The sequence below is a fragment of the Neophocaena asiaeorientalis genome, unplaced genomic scaffold, assembly GCF_003031525.2.
Source record: "Neophocaena asiaeorientalis asiaeorientalis breed wild unplaced genomic scaffold, Neophocaena_asiaeorientalis_V1.1 scaffold51, whole genome shotgun sequence".
Lineage (NCBI taxonomy): Eukaryota > Metazoa > Chordata > Mammalia > Artiodactyla > Phocoenidae > Neophocaena > Neophocaena asiaeorientalis.
Genome location: NW_020173335.1, coordinates 466,058 through 482,885, shown reverse-complemented (window position 1 = coordinate 482,885; position 16,828 = coordinate 466,058). Strand labels below are relative to the sequence as shown.

The following is a 16,828-nucleotide window of genomic DNA, read 5'->3' as shown; positions in this document are numbered from 1 at the left end:
AGGGAACCCATCTCCATCTCCTAACTTTCTCACCCTGGAGAGGAATTTGCTATGGTTTGATTGCACCAGGCCAAGGAGGTCCTCTCTTAGGCAGCTGCCTCTGAATCAACAGGACACAACTTTCTGAGGGTGTGGCCTTGCCCGTGGCTGAGCTCCATGTTTTCTTTGTTGTGTTTTCTCAGGGAAAAACTCCCTGTCCATGTGGTCGTTGATCCTATTCTCAGTAAGGTCTTGAGGCCTCATCAGAGAGAGGTAAATGGGGGGTGGGGGGGTGAGTTTGGGCTAGGGTAGGGGCTGCACCTGAGGGGCTGTCATCCCTGGGGCAGCAGCAGTGTGGATGCCAAAGTGGGCTGAGTGCTGTTATTCCCCAGGGAGTGAAGTTCCTGTGGGAGTGTGTCACCAGTCGGCGCATCCCTGGTAGCCATGGCTGCATCATGGCTGATGAGATGGGCCTGGGCAAGACGCTGCAATGCATCACATTGATGTGGACGCTTTTGCGCCAGAGTCCAGAGTGCAAGCCAGAAATTGACAAGGCAGTGGTGGTGTCGCCCTCCAGCCTAGTGAAGAACTGGTACAATGAAGTTGGGAAATGGCTTGGAGGGAGGATCCAACCTCTAGCCATCGACGGAGGCTCTAAGGACGAGATAGACCAAAAGCTGGGTAGGAGCCTTAACAAACATGGCCGCACTCCTCCATACAACCTGCTCCTGTCTTAAGTGTATCCTCACTGATGGCCAGGGTTGAGGGCAGGGAGCGGGGGGTGACAGAAAGTAGAATTCCTGTGGAAAGAGTTGAAATAGTTATTTCCAGGCTAAATTAAAGAATCATCAAACTGGCTTTTTCTTTATGATATTCTCAGATTTGTTCCCTTGACACCTTTTTTGTTGTAGAAGGATTTATGAACCAGCGTGGAGCCAGAGTGCCTTCTCCCATCCTCATCATTTCCTATGAGACTTTCCGCCTTCATGTCGGAGTCCTCCGGAGAGGGAGTGTTGGACTGGTCATATGTGATGAGGTACTTGACGCTCAGCTGTCTGGGTGGTAAGAGAAAGTCTGTCGATGTCTTCTCACTGAGAACTGCCATCCAAGGGCTGTGCCAGTTACTGGGGGATGCAGAGGACAGAACATACTGCCTTGGAGGAGGCAAATGGGAGGGAGAGCCCATGGTACCAATTTGCCGAAAGAGGGGTTAAGCAGAGCTTGGAATGCCAAGGAGAGTGAGGTGCTGTGGGCTGATTGGTTTTGTTGCCTCTAGACAGTTTTCCTAGACCAAAGGACTTTGAAGGGTGGGAGGGATTTGGATGGGTAGAGAGACATGGTACAGTGTTTAGGGGAATAGGTTCTAGGGTCAGAGAGATCTTTGTTCAAATCCTGGCTCTGCCACTTATCAGAGTAAGTGGTAAGTTACTTAACCACCCAAGCCTCTTTTTCTGTGTCAATAAAATGGGTGATACTATCTGCCTTATGGGATTATTGTGAGCATTAAATAAAGGAAAGCTTTTATCACAGTGCCTCGTATGTCATAAGACCTTGGTACATGTCAGCTCTGGGTGTTTTTTCGTTTTTTGTTGTTGCTGTTTGTTTTTTTTAATAATTCACCTTTAAAAATAATTATTTTAAATTCTGTTTTATTTTTTGGGTGTGCCACATGGCATGTGGGATCTAGTTCCCTGACCAGGGATCGAACCCATGCTCACTGTAGTGGAAGCGCAGAGTCTTAACCACTGGACCGCCAGGGAAGTTTCTTATCTGTCTGTCTATCTATCTATCTCATGCAGGGCCTTTTATTTATTTATTTATATCATTCATTCATTTATTGGCTGCGTAGGATCTTCGTTGCTGTGCGTGGGCTTTCTCTAGCTGTGGTGAGTGGGGGCTACTCTTTGTTGCGGCACGCAGGCTTCTACTTGCGGTGGCTTCTCTTGTTGAGCACAGGCTCTAGGTGTGCGGGCTTCAGTAGTTGCAGCACACGGGCTCAGTAGTTGTGGCTCGCAGGCTCTAGAGCACAGGCTCAGTAGTTGTGGCTCATGGGCTTAGTTGCTCCGTGGCACGTGGGATCTTCCCGGTCCAGGGCTCGAACCTGTGTCCCCTGCATCGGCAGGCAGATTCTTAACCACTGTGCCGCCAGGGAAGTCCCTTAATTTTTTTTTTATGTACTATGTACTTATTTATTTAATTAATTAATTTTTTTTTGGCTGCGTCGGGTCTTGGTTGCAGCACGCAGGATCTTCATTGAGGCATGTGGGATCTTTCATGTGGCGTGTGGGCTTCTCTCTAATTGTGGCCTGCAGGTTTTCTCTCCTCTAGTTGTGGCATGAAGGTTCCAGAGCGCGTGGGCTATGTAGTTTGCGGCACGCAGGCTCTCTAGTTGAGGTGCGTGAGCTCAGTAGTAGTGGTGTGCGGGCCTATCTGCCCTGCGGCTTTTGGGAACCTAGTTCCCCGACCAAGAATCCAACGCACGTCCCCTGTATTGGAAGGCGGATTCTTTACCACTGGACCACCAAGGCAGTCCCCTCAGCTTTGGTTTTTATTCTAGGCTGAGAGGACTCGTGAACAGAAGCACAGAGTTAGGAAAGTCCAGTGTGGATAGTCCATACACCTTGTGAGTCTGTGTTGACTCTCTGGGACTAAGGAAAATACGTCAGTTGTTACTCTCTGGCCTTTTCCAACACTGTACATGAAGGGTGGTAGGGATGCAACTACTTGGAAAGGAGTGAGGGTGGCTGGGAGCTTCCCAGTATAAAGAATTTCCCACGTCTTTAGCAGACTTGACTACCCTGAGCCTGCTGCCATTGTTTACATCTTGGGGAAAGTAAGGTCACTTTGCACACCCCTGGGGCTTTAGTGGAGAGGTGGCTGAAAGACTTGGCCCCATCTGTCAACTGATTGGCAGGCTTGACTGTGCTCTGGGGACTATAGATTACCCTGTATCTGAGGGTTTGGGGAGAGGACAGAGAAGAAAAGCTTACTTTGGGGTACCATGTTTGCTAGTAGTGAGCTGTTTCCCAGTTGAGCTTTTGTCCTTATGAAGAGTCTGGCATGTCTGCCAACTTTTGATACCCTGATGGGCCATTTCTTGGTAGGAGTAAGAGATTTAGCAGATTGAGATGGGGTATGCACGTGGCCACTGTCCAGGACCCTGGCATTTGCTTCATCACCATGGAGGGGGACGGTGCCAGGAGCCTGGTCTAGAAGCCAGGGCATTGGGGAAGGGAAGGGAAGGCAGGCTCTTGAGCCCTTGAGGACTGGGCGGCATCTAGATTTTCTTCTGCTCTACAGTGTTTCGTTTCTTCCTCATTCTCTCCTGTTTTCTGAGCTGACTGGCATGAGGGACCAGGCTGCCTCTTGCCACACTGCAGGGTCCTGGTCCTCCCTTCTGCTCTTCTACCTTTTATTTATTTGTGGTTTTTTTCTTTTTTTTCTACCTTTTATTTGTCAGCAGTGTGTTAATTGTCAGAGACCTGAGGAAGCCAAAGTCCTGAAAGATAGTCAGCCTACTCTAGAAGTTTGTCCTGTTTGGATCTGGGAAAGAGAAGGTTCTGCCCCAGGCTTTCATGTTCCCAGCTTCCTCCCAGCTGATGCTTTTCTCTGGAACACAGAAATAATAACATAATAATAGCATAATAACTGTACAGAATCTTGATCCACATTGTAATCTGAGTTAGACAGGGCAAGTCAGAACACTTGGGATCAGCGTTGGCTTTGCCACTTGTAAGCATGACTGCAGATGAGACTGCTCTGAGACTATAGAGTAGATAGCACATGGTCTACCTGAAAGGGACATGATACAGATCAAGAAAGAGGATATAGGGAAGCATTTTGTAAGGTGTATGAACAGGGGAGGGATTGACGTCATCATCATCGTCATCATCTCAGTTTTGGAGATGAGGAGACTGAAACTCAGAGAAGTGCTGGATCCAGGTCTCAGATTTTAAGTCCTGGCTCTTTCTTCTCCCTTAATGCCTTGGTTGTAACCAAAGCTTGGTGTAGGGAGAAGCTTGGCTTGGTTATGGAAGGACTTGTCCCTGTATGCCTCATCTGGACCCATGTATGTTCCTTTACAAGTGCTAGAACACAAAGCAAGTCAGATGCTGGGAAATGCAGTAAAAACAAGAATCTACTCATGGGGCTCATGTTTCAGAGAGACAAGTGGTGGTATTTAATCTTGGTGTCATTTTTTGCTTTTAAAAGGATAAGCTGAGAATTCTGCCAGAACAGAAGTTTAGCAGCAGCTTATAAATAAGAACTCTGACAACTTTTCATCTGGCCAAACATTTGATTTGCTGATATGCCAGCATTTGGGTTTTAAATCTGTGGCCGATGGTGGCAGGAGCCAGGTCTGGAGCCAGGAAGGTCCCATGGGAGCTGGGGTTGGCTTTCCCTTTCACAGAGACCCACAGGGGTAGTGCATCAGTTCAGTTCATTAATTGAGTTATTAAGTACCTGTTTTGTGTCAGACCCTGGGGATCTCATGATTGCCAGCCATCAGGGAGCTTCAGTTTAGAGGGATCCAATTGTTTAGAGGGATCCAATGCATGCCCATTTCCCCAGGGCCTTTTGGGTAATTTCTTCACAAGTTTCAGGTCTTATTTCCCTCTTCAGCTCAGAAGTGTCAGCCTTTTGTTTCAGGGCTGTTGCTTGGATCCTCCAGTCACTTTTAAGTTTCTTTGTTTAGGATGTCTTTAAAATTTTTTTTTAAAACAGATATAATTGACATACAATGTTTTCATTTTAGGTATACAACATCCAGTCTTTTTTTTTTTTAATTAAAATTCTATGGGTGTCTTTCTAATTCTTCAATAGCAATGTTGCTTATTCATTCATTCTTCAGCAAGCATTCGCTGAACAGTGTTCTGTGTGGGGCTCTGTCCCGTGCACTGTTACAAAGGCAAATCTGACATGGTCTCTGCCTTTAAAAGTTCCTGCCTTGGTGAGGAGATAAAGTACAATCGAATGTGATTCGTGTATTAGCGGTAGATGAGAGGCAGAGTAGTATACTGCCTGGACTTCAGGATCTCACACACCTGAGTTCACATCTCAGTTCTGCTACTTGATACCAGCATGATTTTGGATAACTGTGCACCTCTCTGAACCTCATTTTCTCTAAAAGGATACTGTATTTCCTCTCATCTGATCGTTATCTGGATTATAGAAGAGAATATAGGTAAAGTGCTTAGTATAGTGCCTGGCACATTAAAAGGATTCAGTGCACAGCTGTTATGTACAGATTGCCGTAAGAGCCAGAGGTGAGAGACCCCAACAGCCTGGGGTCATTGAGGAAGGCTTTGCATAGGAGGTGACATTTGAGGAATTTGCCTGTGGAAGAGAATTGTGGGCAGAGGAATGGCATGGGCAAAGAGACCTAAGGAAATCCAGCATTAGGAGTGGTGAGTTATAGTTTCCTGGACTGTGACAAGCTGTGGAGAGTGTCACAGAAGTCAGCTGGGTCCTTATTGAGAAGTACTAAGCTAACGAGCTTGGGCTTGATCCCACAGATGGGAGAGTCAGTGGAGGGTCTGTGTTTAATTGCACTGTGAAAGGCTGGCTTATTTGTTCATTCTTTCACAGGTGGTTGTGTTTTGCGTGCCCTGCCCAGTGTGGGGCTGAAAGGGACTGGGGGTGGAAAAGACGCAGGCCTGACCTTGCCCGTGTGATTCTTTGGGAGAGAGGAAATTGATAGGGTCCTTTACCATTTTGTTGAAAAAGGCTTAAAAGGGAAGTAACAGGTGTGTATTGGGGTGGGTGATATAGGGATAGGGTAAGAGATGCAAAGAGAGGCAGAGAGAGGCTCTTTCTTTAGATATCTGAGCTGTCTGGATTCTGTGGAAAGAGGAGAGGAGGAGCCTGGACCAAGTCCCCTTAGCACTGATAGCTTGGAGACTAATACAGAAGGCATCTGGCTCAGGAGGTTATAGGATGGTTGGGCTAGTGCAGGGGGAGGATTCCCTGAAAGCACAGGTCTCTAACATGTCTGAATGATCTCTGAAGAGGATAGGCAGGCTGCTATGGCTCTGGAGGTTGGGGCAGGGAAGAGGAGGGGAAGGAATAGAGAATCCATGCTTTATGGATATAGCATTGGTCTAGAAGCTGAAGGTCTGTCTCTTGAGCCTGGCATTTCTCCCCAAGAGAGTGGGTAAACTCTCGCTTTTGCTGCCCCCTGCCCAGTTCCCAAGGCCTCAGGACCTGTAATGCTCATGATTCCTCTTTGCCTGTCTATACAAGATTTTGCTACTATTAGGGAGGCCACATTGTGCCCGTGCCTAAGTGAGAATTAATTTCCTTTCAGGGACACAGGCTCAAGAACTCTGAGAATCAGACTTACCAGGCCCTGGACAGCTTGAACACCAGCCGACGGGTCCTCATCTCCGGGACTCCCATCCAGAATGATCTCCTTGAGTATTTCAGCTTGGTACATTTTGTTAATTCGGGAATCCTGGGTAAGAATCTTGGCCTTGTCTGCTATACTGGAGAGGAGCCTTGCCTTAGCCTTGGGATTGTAACGCTAGCTGAGGAGAGAGAGGAGAGACCACTAGTTATATGTGGGTCACTAGGCACTCTCCTAGGAAGACTTCTCATGTCAAGGAGTAGCAAAGCCATTGGGAGACCTTGGCTCTGCTGAGCTACTCATCAAGGCCCACTCTGGTCTTTTTTTTCACTGCGGAGGTCGCAGGGGCTACGCAGGGCATTGTCTCTATGAGCTGGGGATGGAACTACTATCCCCAGGCATTTTTGCTCATCACATCCTAGCTGCCTCACAAGAGCTTTCGCCTCAGAGCAGACTCTGTATTGGGCAGTTTGGTTTTTAACCATTTTTTAGTGTGCAACTTAGTGTCATTAAGTACGTTCACATTGTTGTGCAACCATCACCACCAACCATCTCCAGAACTTTTTCATCTTGCAAAAGTGAAACTCTACCCATTAAGCAGCAGCTCCCCATTTCCCACTCCCCCCAGCCCCTGGCAACCATAGCTTGGGCAGTTCTTGCACATAGATATCTGTGGAAGGGTTTATTAGTGCCCATTTTTGAACTTTAAAGAATCATATAGCATATTTTCCTTTGCATCTGGATTCTTTTGTTCAATATTATGTGTATGAGATTCACCCATGTTGTTGCCTATAGCAGTAGTTTTTCACTTTAGTATACTATTCCATTTTATGAATATACCAGAATTTATTAGTTCTACTGTTGATAGACAATTGAATTGTTTCCAGTTTTTTATTATTTTGAATAATGATCCTGTGAACATTCTTGTACTTTTTTTTTTTTTTTTTTTTCGGTATGCGGGCCTCTCACTGTTGTGGCCTCTCCCGTTGCGGAGCACAGGCTCCGGACGCGCAGGCTCAGCGGCCATGGCTCACGGGCCTAGCTGCTCTGCGGCATGTGGGATCTTCCTAGACTGGGGCATGAACCCGCGTCCCCTGCATCGGCAGGCAGACTCTCAACCACTGCGCCACCAGGGAAGCCCTTGTACGTTTTTTTTACCTGAGCATAGTATGCGTTCCTCTGTCGTAAGAGTGGAATTGCTGGGTCATATGTTATGCGTGTGTTTAACCCTAGTAGATACTCCAGTTTTCCAGAGTGATTGTACCGGCAGTATATGAAAATTCCAGTATCTCTACATCAGGGGCCAGCAAATTTTTTCTTAAAAGGGTAGATAGCCAAAAAAAAGGCTAGATAGTTATTTTAGGCTCGTAGGCCATACTACCTCTGTCACAGCTACTCAGCTCTGCTATTGCACTATGAAAGCAGCCATAAAATGTAAATGAATGAGCATGGATGTGTTCTAATAAAACTATTTATAGAAACAGGTGGCTGGCCAATGGCTATAGTATGCTGGCCTCTGTTTTATAGCATCACCAATATTTATCTTTAGAACACATTTTTTAAAAAGTTTTAGTCATTCTGGGTGGGTGTTTAGTGATATTTCATTGCATTTATTTAATGTTGAATAAAACTCAAACATCTTTGGGCCTTCCCTGGTGGTCCAGTGTTTAAGACTCTGCGCTCCCAGTGAGTGCAGGGGACGTGGGTTCGATCCCTGGTCAGGGAACTAGATCCCACACGTGTGCAGCAGCAAAGAGTCCACGTGCCTCAACTAAAGATCCTGCACGTGGCAACGAAGATCCTGCATGCCACAGCTAAGATCCGGCGCAGCCAAATAAATAAATAATGTTTAAAAAAAAAAGTTGAACACCTTTTAATATGTTCATTGGCCATTTGGAGATCCTCTTTTGTGAGGTACCTGACCTTTTAAATTCCTGGCCAAAACAAAACCCTATACTCATTAAACAGTTGCTCCCTATCCTCACTTACCACCAACCCCTATCAACTACCAGTCTGCTTTCTGTCTCTGTGGACTTGCCTATTGTGAATATTTTCTATAAATGGAATCATATAATATGGGACCTTTTGTATTTGGCTTCTTATACTTAGCATAATGTTTTGAAGGTTCATCCATATTGTAGCATGTATCAGTACAGATCTTCCTCAACTTATGATGGGGTTCTATGCCGCTAAACCCATTGTAAGTTGAAAATATTTTAAGTCAAAAATGCATTTAAGGGACTTCCCTGGTGTTCCAGTGGTTAAGACTCCACGCTTCTACTGCAGGGGTGCAGGTTTGATCCCTTGTCGGGGAACTGAGATCCTGCATGCCATGTGGCAGGGCATCCCAACCAAAAAAAAATCATAAAATATAAAGTGGTATGAGGCATATAAAACAATTATACACCTTGAAGGAAAAAAAGCATTTAATGTCAAACATCATAACTTAGCCTAGCCTAACTGAAATGTGCTCAGAACACTTAAATTAGCCTACAGTGGGTAAAAGCATTTCACACAAATCCTATTTTATAATAAAGTACTGAATATCTCATGTAATTTATTGAATACTGTACTGTAAGTGAAAAACAGAATAATTGTATGGGCATAGAATGGTTATAAGTATATCGGTTGTTAACCCTCATGATCACGTGGCTGACTGGAAGCTGTGGCTCACTGTTGCTGCCCAATATCAAGAGAGAGTATGGTATTTCATATTGCTAGCCTGGGAAAAGATCAAAATTAAAAATTTGAAGTATAGTTTCTACTGAATGCATATTGCTTCCACACAATCATAAAGTCGAAAATTCATAAGTCAAACCATCATAATAAGTTGAGGACTGTTTTTTGTTTGTTTTTATTTTGTTGTTTTGGTCACGCTGCATGGCATGTGGGATTTTAGTTCCCCAACCTGTGCCCTCTGCAGTGGAAGCGTGGAGTCTTAACCACTGGACCACCAGGGAAGTCCCAGTTGAGGACTGTCTTGTACTTCATTGTATATGCTACTTCATCTCTTATAAGCAGGATATAGGTGGGCTGTTAAAAAAAAAATCCAGTTTGACAATTGGATTATTTGGTCCATTTACATTTAATGTAATTAGTTATATATTTGGGTTTTGATCTACTTGCTATCTTATTATTTGGCCTTTCAAGTCTTTGCTGCTTTGGTAGCTCTCTGATCCATTCAAACAGAAATTGCCTATAATTTGTTCAGCTTTGTTCTCAATAAAAGGTTGGTCTGTGACAAAGTAGTCTGCTATTACTAGCAGTGGGAAAGTCATTACTTTTCTATATTCCTTGATGCCTTTTCTCCTTGCTTAGGAACTGCCCAGGAGTTCAAGAAGCATTTTGAATTGCCAATTTTGAAGGGTCGAGATGCAGCTGCCAGTGAGGAAGATAGGCATCTAGGAGAGGAGCGACTGCGGGAGCTCATCAGCATTGTGAATAGGTAATGGGGTGTGGGCTAGACAGTAGTACCTCCCTTTGGGTCCCCCCCACATTAGGTCATCAGAATTGCCTCCTTAGCCATCCAAAGCCAATCCTTTGTGGCCTTGGCCTTGAGGTTTGGGATTCTCCTAAGAGAGTGGGATTGTGCCCTGACAGTAGTCACTGAATAAATGAAGGGGTCTTGCAGGCTGATTCCCTGCTTTCTCCCTGACCTTGGGCCCTGTGGTCTGGTTTGGTGCCGCTTAGCATTCTGCTGAGGAAGCTTTTTTCTGTTGCTAGACTTCCTGAGCAGAATATCCCTTGGAGCATTGTTAGTACTTCAGAAGTTTCCTCTCAGTCAGTCTCACCCCTAAAGCACCAGGCGTCCCTTCCCACGTCCCATAGCTTTCTGTGACAGGTAGTAGATCTGAAGGATGGGTATGGCTCCCAGGCTGACAAGGCTCTCTCCAGGGGGGCCACATAGCTCAAGGGGCAGGTACATTCTGGAGTCCTCTGTTGTAGTTATGTGTACTTGATGATTTGCTTCCTGAAGAGTCTTGCTTTTGCCAACAGGCACCTCACTCTCAGGTTAAGATGGCAGGAAGGAGAGTCAGTGTGCTCTTAGGAGCTGCTGCTTAGGTGCCTGATCCTGTCCTTCCTGGTCTGCCAGGTAGTATGGGCATACTTTCATTGAACCTTGGGCCGTGTGGCAGCAGGCATTTGAGCAAATGCAAGCAGAAACTCCCATTAGGGCTCAGTGGTTTACAGCTTACTTCCCCTGTCAGAGGACCAGGCTTAGTAGACCTCTGCCTTCTCTTGAAAGGCAGCTGACCTTTTGAAGGCAAAGAGAGAGTTGTCTGTCTGAGCTAGACTGTTTGAAAGGGTCTCTGTTCCTGTGACTGAGACCCTGGTATAGATACCTTTGCCATAGGGCTGATGGGTTTCTGACATTTGATACTACAAAAGAAAATCAGTCTTGGTCCTTTGGGTGGTAGCTTTTATTCTGGTATTAGCGTGGCAGTTTTATCAGCCCCTTGTCTTTTTATCTTGTTCTCCCAGGTGCCTGATACGGAGGACATCTGATATCCTTTCTAAATATCTGCCTGTGAAGATCGAGCAGGTGGTTTGTTGTAGGTACTAAACTCAACTGAGGGGTGTGGAGTGAGTGGGTAAAAGCTCAGTCCCTGAGGTATGGCTGGGCTCTCAGTGTGTCCTTAGAGGGCAGAAGTGTGGTCCAGCATTTCCTGCTGACCCAGCTCCTTTTTTTTTTTCTTTTTCAGGCTGACACCCCTTCAGACTGAATTATACAAGAGGTTTTTGAGACAGGCCAAGCCAGCAGAAGAGTTGTGTGAGGGCAAGATGAGTGTGTCTTCTCTTTCTTCCATCACTTCACTAAAGAAACTATGTAATCGTGAGTTGGATCTGTGCGCCGGGGTCCTCTGTGAGAGTGAGCAAGGAAGGTAGTTCAACCACCTTCACTAAAACTTGTCCATAGTCCTCATAGAGGCCACATGTAATTCTATGCCTCCACAAGGCATGAGCTCATGTATTGTGTACTCTAAAGCAGACCTTTTGCTTTGGAAAATTTAGCTTATCCTTTGCCTAACCCATGCTTGATGCTTGGAATATATAGGACTGTGCGTGAGAGTGTGTGCACACATACACATGCATATAAAATATTGGACGGGGAAAAATAACAAACTTTTCCCTGTCTGGTATAGCTCGCCTCTTGTTGGGAGAACACAGAACACACTAGTGAGCAAAATTGTCCACTCATGATCCCAGGTGGCACTGACTGCACACTGGGATTTGGAAACAAGCAAATCTGTTGCTGAGGAAGGTCTGGGTAGGCTTCTAGAGGGCGTTCTAATGAGCACTGAAGTGGAAACTTCGGAAGGCAATGTAGCTGGCATTTTGGAGTTTTTTTCAGATCCAGCTCTAATCTATGACAAGTGTGTGGAGGAAGAGGATGGCTTTGAAGGTACCTTGGACATATTTCCCCCTGGGTATAGCTCCAAGGCTCTAGAGCCTCAGCTGTCAGGTGAGTCCTTTCCTACCAGTCTTTGGGCTCCTCTGGGAAGAGGGGTGGGAGGTTGTCTCTTTGTGCTAGATCTATTCTGTCTCACGGCAGGATATCAAGAGTAAGAATCCTGGGCCATTGGGATGGCCTATTGGGTGCTGATGGTTGTTGATCTCCCCAGGTAAGATGCTGGTCCTTGATTACATTCTGGCGGTGACCAGAAGTCGCAGCAGTGACAAAGTAGTGCTGGTGTCCAATTACACTCAGACATTGGACCTCTTTGAGAAACTCTGCCGGGCCCGAAGGTAGGGAAGAGCTGTCAAAGGGGTACCTCTCCTACTGTACCCCTAGGAAAAGTAGGTGTTCTGATTGGTGGATACGGACCAAGATGTGGATGCAGGAGGGACTTTCCAGAAGATGTCTGTTCCTTTATTGCTGCAATGGCCATAACTCCATCTCCAAGCAGAATAGTCCTTTGTCCTTCCCATACTCCACAGGACAGTCCTAGCCCTTAGCTCCCTGCCACTCCCTTTGGGAGTTTAGGGTTTCAGGCTGTATATGAACAGCCTTCAAGCATGGTTAGTTCAGTCCCTTCAGTAGCTCTGGCTCCAAGGGGGCTGTGCTTCCTTCATGATTTGATCTTTGGATTCCCCTTCAGGTACTTATATGTTCGCCTGGATGGCACAATGTCCATTAAGAAGCGAGCCAAGGTTGTAGAGCGCTTCAACAATCCGTCCGTAAGTGCACAGCTCCTGTCCCCACACCACTAATGCAATAACATCAGAACTAAGGGTTGACAGAGAATCTACAAAGGGGCTCTGCTTTAGGTCTCTCTTGACATTTTTTTTCTGGTGGGTGTGGTAGGGTTAGGCTGATTGGTTGGTGATGGCTGTACTGGGAACTGACCTTGTGGGCTGGTAAACTGGCTGGTAGGTAGGCAAACTGGTGGTCCTCACAATTGGTCTGCACATGAGAGAACAGTTGGCTGGGCTGAGCAAGATTCTTAGTTTGGGCTGTAAGTGGTTCTTTTTCTCCTTCTTCTCTTTCCAGAGTCCTGACTTTGTCTTCATGCTGAGCAGCAAGGCTGGGGGCTGTGGCCTCAATCTCATTGGGGCTAACCGACTGGTCATGTTTGACCCTGACTGGAACCCAGCCAATGATGAACAAGCCATGGCCCGGGTCTGGCGTGATGGTCAAAAGAAGACTTGCTATATCTATCGCCTGCTCTCTGTAAGGATGGTGATAATGGTCAGCGTAGGTGTGGGTCATGGAATAACTTTCAGGACCACCTTGGGTTGTTTCTTATTGCCTCTCTTTGGCCCCTCTGCCCGTAACAGTGGCCAGGCTATGGGCTTAGCCTGGAGCTCTTTATTCTTCTTTTCTCTCCCTCTCTCACCACCCTGTTCCTCAGATCCTTCTTACTATGCCCTCTGGATGCCTGTGCAGTAGTTAACAAACTTCCCTGTGGCCTCATCCTTTTCACAGGACACTTGCTTTCTCTTACACCTGATTTCTTCTGTACCACCTGCCTTGTAGTCTTCTCACACCCAGTGTCCCACGGGGCTAAGAAGTGGTATTGGCATTCTCCAAGTTCTCAGTGATCAGTCAGACCATCCATCCTATAGTACGTCTTTTGAAGCTTATGTTGTCTTGACTACCCTCTTTTCCTTGCTACAGTCATCTACCTTCTGCTGTTCACCTAATTCATCAACAACTTTGGATACCAGTTCAGTCTTCATTTCTTCTCCAAATCCAGCTATCATCCTGGCTGACTTCAAGGACCATGCAATTTTCCAGCACTCTGGCCTTCACGTTTCCTTGACTTCATCTCTGATGACCTCTTTAACTCCCCCTCATTTTTTTTTTTAACTTTATTTTTTATTTATTTATTTTTGGCTGCCTTGGATCTTTGTTGCTGCGTGCAGGCTTTCTCTAGTTGTGGCGAGCGGGGGCTACTCTTCGTTGTGTTGAGCGGGCTTCTTATTGCAGTGGCTTCTCTTGTTGCGGAGCACAAGCTCTAGGCGTGTGGGCTTCAGTAGTTGTGGCACGCGGGCTCAGTAGTGGCTCCGGGGCTCTAGAGCACAGGCTCAGTAATTGTGGTGCACGGGCTTAGTTGCTCCGCAGCATGTGGGATCTTCCCGGACCAAGGCTCAAACCCGTGTCCCCTGCATTGGCAGGCAGATTCCCAACCACTGCACCACCAGGGAAGTCCCCTTTTTAAAAAAAAAAAAAAAAAAAATTTATTTTTGGCTGCATTGGGCCTTCGTTGTTGGGTCTTCATTGCTGCTTGCGGGCTTTCCTGTAGTTGCTGTGAGTGGGGCCTGCTCTTTGGTGTGGTGCACAGGCTTATTGCGGTGGCTTCTCTTGTTTCAGAGCTCAGCTCTAGGCATGCGGACTCAGTAGTTGTGGCTCGTGAGCTCTAGAGTGCAGGCTCAGTAGCTGTGGAGCACAGGCTTAGTTGGTTCGTGGCATGTGGGATCTTCCCGGACCAGGGCGCAAACCCATGTCCCCTGCATTGGCAGGCGGATTCTTAACCACTGTGCCACCAGGGAAGTCCTCCCCCTCATTTTTTTACTCTCATTATTCCAAAGGCCACAGTATGGAACTTGTAACAGTACCCAAACTACACAGTACCCAGAACTTTAATTAATACCTATCATTCTACTCTCATTTCCTGTCCTTCCAGCTTTCTCATACCTCCTATATCTGTTTCAACCTCATGTCCCTAGTTACCCCCGCCCCAGCTTCTCCCAGTCTGGCTTCCCTTTCTATTCAGCCTGATTCTCATCGTGCATCCTTTCAGCCACTCTTCCCCTAATACCTACTCCATGTGGATCCTTATAGCTGTTCTCAGCTTCAGCTTCTGCGCCAGATACAGCTTGCGTTTACAGATTGGCGCTACCACAGATTAATTGTCCATTTTGAGCGGGGCCATATCTCATTTCCTTCACCAGCTACTTCAAGCCTTCACCATTTTCCTCAAGCTTCCTACCTGGCCCTGTCTTTCCTTCTTTCTGGAGAGACTTTGTCTTCTACTTCACAGAGAAAATGTAGGCTACCAAGCTTAAATTCTCTTGCCTAACTTCCTCTCTCTGTCAGTCTTTACACCTGCTCTTCCCTTCCATTCTCAAAGGAAAATCATTTCCTTCCTCTCTGTTCGAGGCTTATCATTCCAGCTCTGCTCTAGACCCTTTTCCTATCCTTTCCTTTCTTAGTTGATCAGTTTATCCTTTATTTCCCTGAAGTCTGTAAACATTGTCAAGTAGCTCTCACCTTAAAAACAAGTTTCTCAACCCTCTGTCCTATTGCAGTGACTACCTTGGGTTACTTTTCATTCACTGTCAGATTTTTCCAAAGCCTACAGATTTACTTCATCTCATCTCCTATTCACTTATCTCACCAGTTATGCCACTGAACCTGCTTTCGATGTATTGGCTTCCTAATTGCTAAAACAAGAGACTCTTGATTTTTCTTCTTTGTATATCTGACACTGTTGGCTACAAATCTTAAAATTCTTTTCTCTTTGGAAACTCCACTCTGGTTTTCCTACCGCTGTGATTATATGCACTCATTATATTGACAAGTCTCTAATTAACTTTTTAGCCCAGATCTCTTACCTGAGTTCTAGACCCATATTTCCATCACCTACTGTATATTTCTACTTAAATGTCTTACGAGTATCCCCTTCTGAATTTTGTCATTTAATGGCTCTGTTATCCACCCAACCCAAATCTGGATATCATCCTACTGGACCATTCTCTGTTTCCTAACCAGATTCTAATTATACCATTAATTTTACCTTCTCAAAATTTCCTTAATCTAACCTTCCTCTCCATCCCATACTAAAATCATAGTCATCTGACTCCCTAATTCTTTACCTTTGGTCTTATCATAACCCATTCTTCACAACTACTTCTGGAATGAGCTTTCCAAAAATTCTAACTTTGCTTTTCACTTCCAAGACAAGGCCAAGCTCTTTAGCCTGGCATCCAAGTTTCTCCAGTATGGGGCTTTCTCAGTCCCAGCTCTTACGTACTGTACTCCTACCATCCTCTAGACAGGCCAGGCTCCTCACAGTCCTCTAATAGGCCAGGCTTATTGATTTTGTTCTTATACGTGGAATGCCTTCTCTCTTTCCTTGTAAACCATCTATTCATTTTTCAAGATTCAGCTCAAGGATAATCCTTACTTTCAAGCTTTTCAACATTATTCCATTCCACCATCCCTCTCGTGGGTCCCTGGGTATCCTATACAGATTTCTATCATTGTACCAATTATATGTCTCTCTCTTCCGCAGTAGTCTATGAGTTTAAGAATAAGGATCATATTGGATTCTTCTTTGTATCGTGGCATTAGCACAGGGCCTGGCATAGGATACTCAAATGACATTTACTTGAGTGAGATTTGGACTTGGTATGGAGATCTGCTGCTGCAGACAAACCTCAGCCCACCCTGAAGAAATTTAGCGAGGCCCTGGAATCCTCCATTGGCACAGAAAATATCCTGGGTGGGCAGACATGCACAAGTCATATTCCCAAAAGATAGACTGGGAAAATGGGCTTAGATCAGGGGTCCCCAACCCTTGGGCCGGGGACTAGAACTGGTCCACGGCCTGTTAGGAATCACCAGTCTGTATAAAAATTGTCTTCCACGAAACCACCAGTCCCTAGTGCCACAAAGGTTGCAGACCGCTGGCTTAGATGAACAGAGTTATTGCTGCAAGACTCTTCTCATTCATCTCCTCTTCTCTTGGGTGGCTATAGTTTCAACCCCTGGGTTTTCCTGCCCCCTATGTTTGGAGGTGACTTAGCCCTGGCTTCCACCCCTACCCCCCACCCCCAGGCAGGAACCATTGAGGAGAAGATCTTTCAGCGTCAGAGCCACAAGAAGGCACTGAGCAGCTGTGTGGTGGACGAGGAGCAGGATGTGGAGCGGCACTTCTCTCTAGGCGAGTTGAAGGAGCTGTTTACCCTGGATGAGGCTAGCCCCAGTGACACACATGACAGGTGGGTGGAGTGCCCTGCTGGCCATTACCTCTGAACACCCTACACAGCATGGAG

General features: G+C 46.1%; 1 protein-coding gene across 2 annotated transcripts in view; it reads left to right on the top strand.

Moving 5' to 3' along the window:
- RAD54L (RAD54 like) overlaps positions 1–16,828 on the top strand; it is a 30,299-nt gene that overhangs the window by 8,194 nt on the left and 5,277 nt on the right. For both annotated transcript variants that reach the window (XM_024746119.1, XM_024746118.1), the window contains exons 6-17: positions 183–252; positions 372–660; positions 891–1,015; positions 6,287–6,437; positions 9,644–9,770; positions 10,808–10,882; positions 11,029–11,159; positions 11,679–11,789; positions 11,950–12,073; positions 12,427–12,505; positions 12,819–12,998; positions 16,611–16,774. In XM_024746119.1, coding sequence (XP_024601887.1) covers positions 183–252; positions 372–660; positions 891–1,015; positions 6,287–6,437; positions 9,644–9,770; positions 10,808–10,882; positions 11,029–11,159; positions 11,679–11,789; positions 11,950–12,073; positions 12,427–12,505; positions 12,819–12,998; positions 16,611–16,774 — 1,626 coding nt within the window. The remainder of the gene's footprint in view (positions 1–182; positions 253–371; positions 661–890; positions 1,016–6,286; positions 6,438–9,643; positions 9,771–10,807; positions 10,883–11,028; positions 11,160–11,678; positions 11,790–11,949; positions 12,074–12,426; positions 12,506–12,818; positions 12,999–16,610; positions 16,775–16,828) is intronic.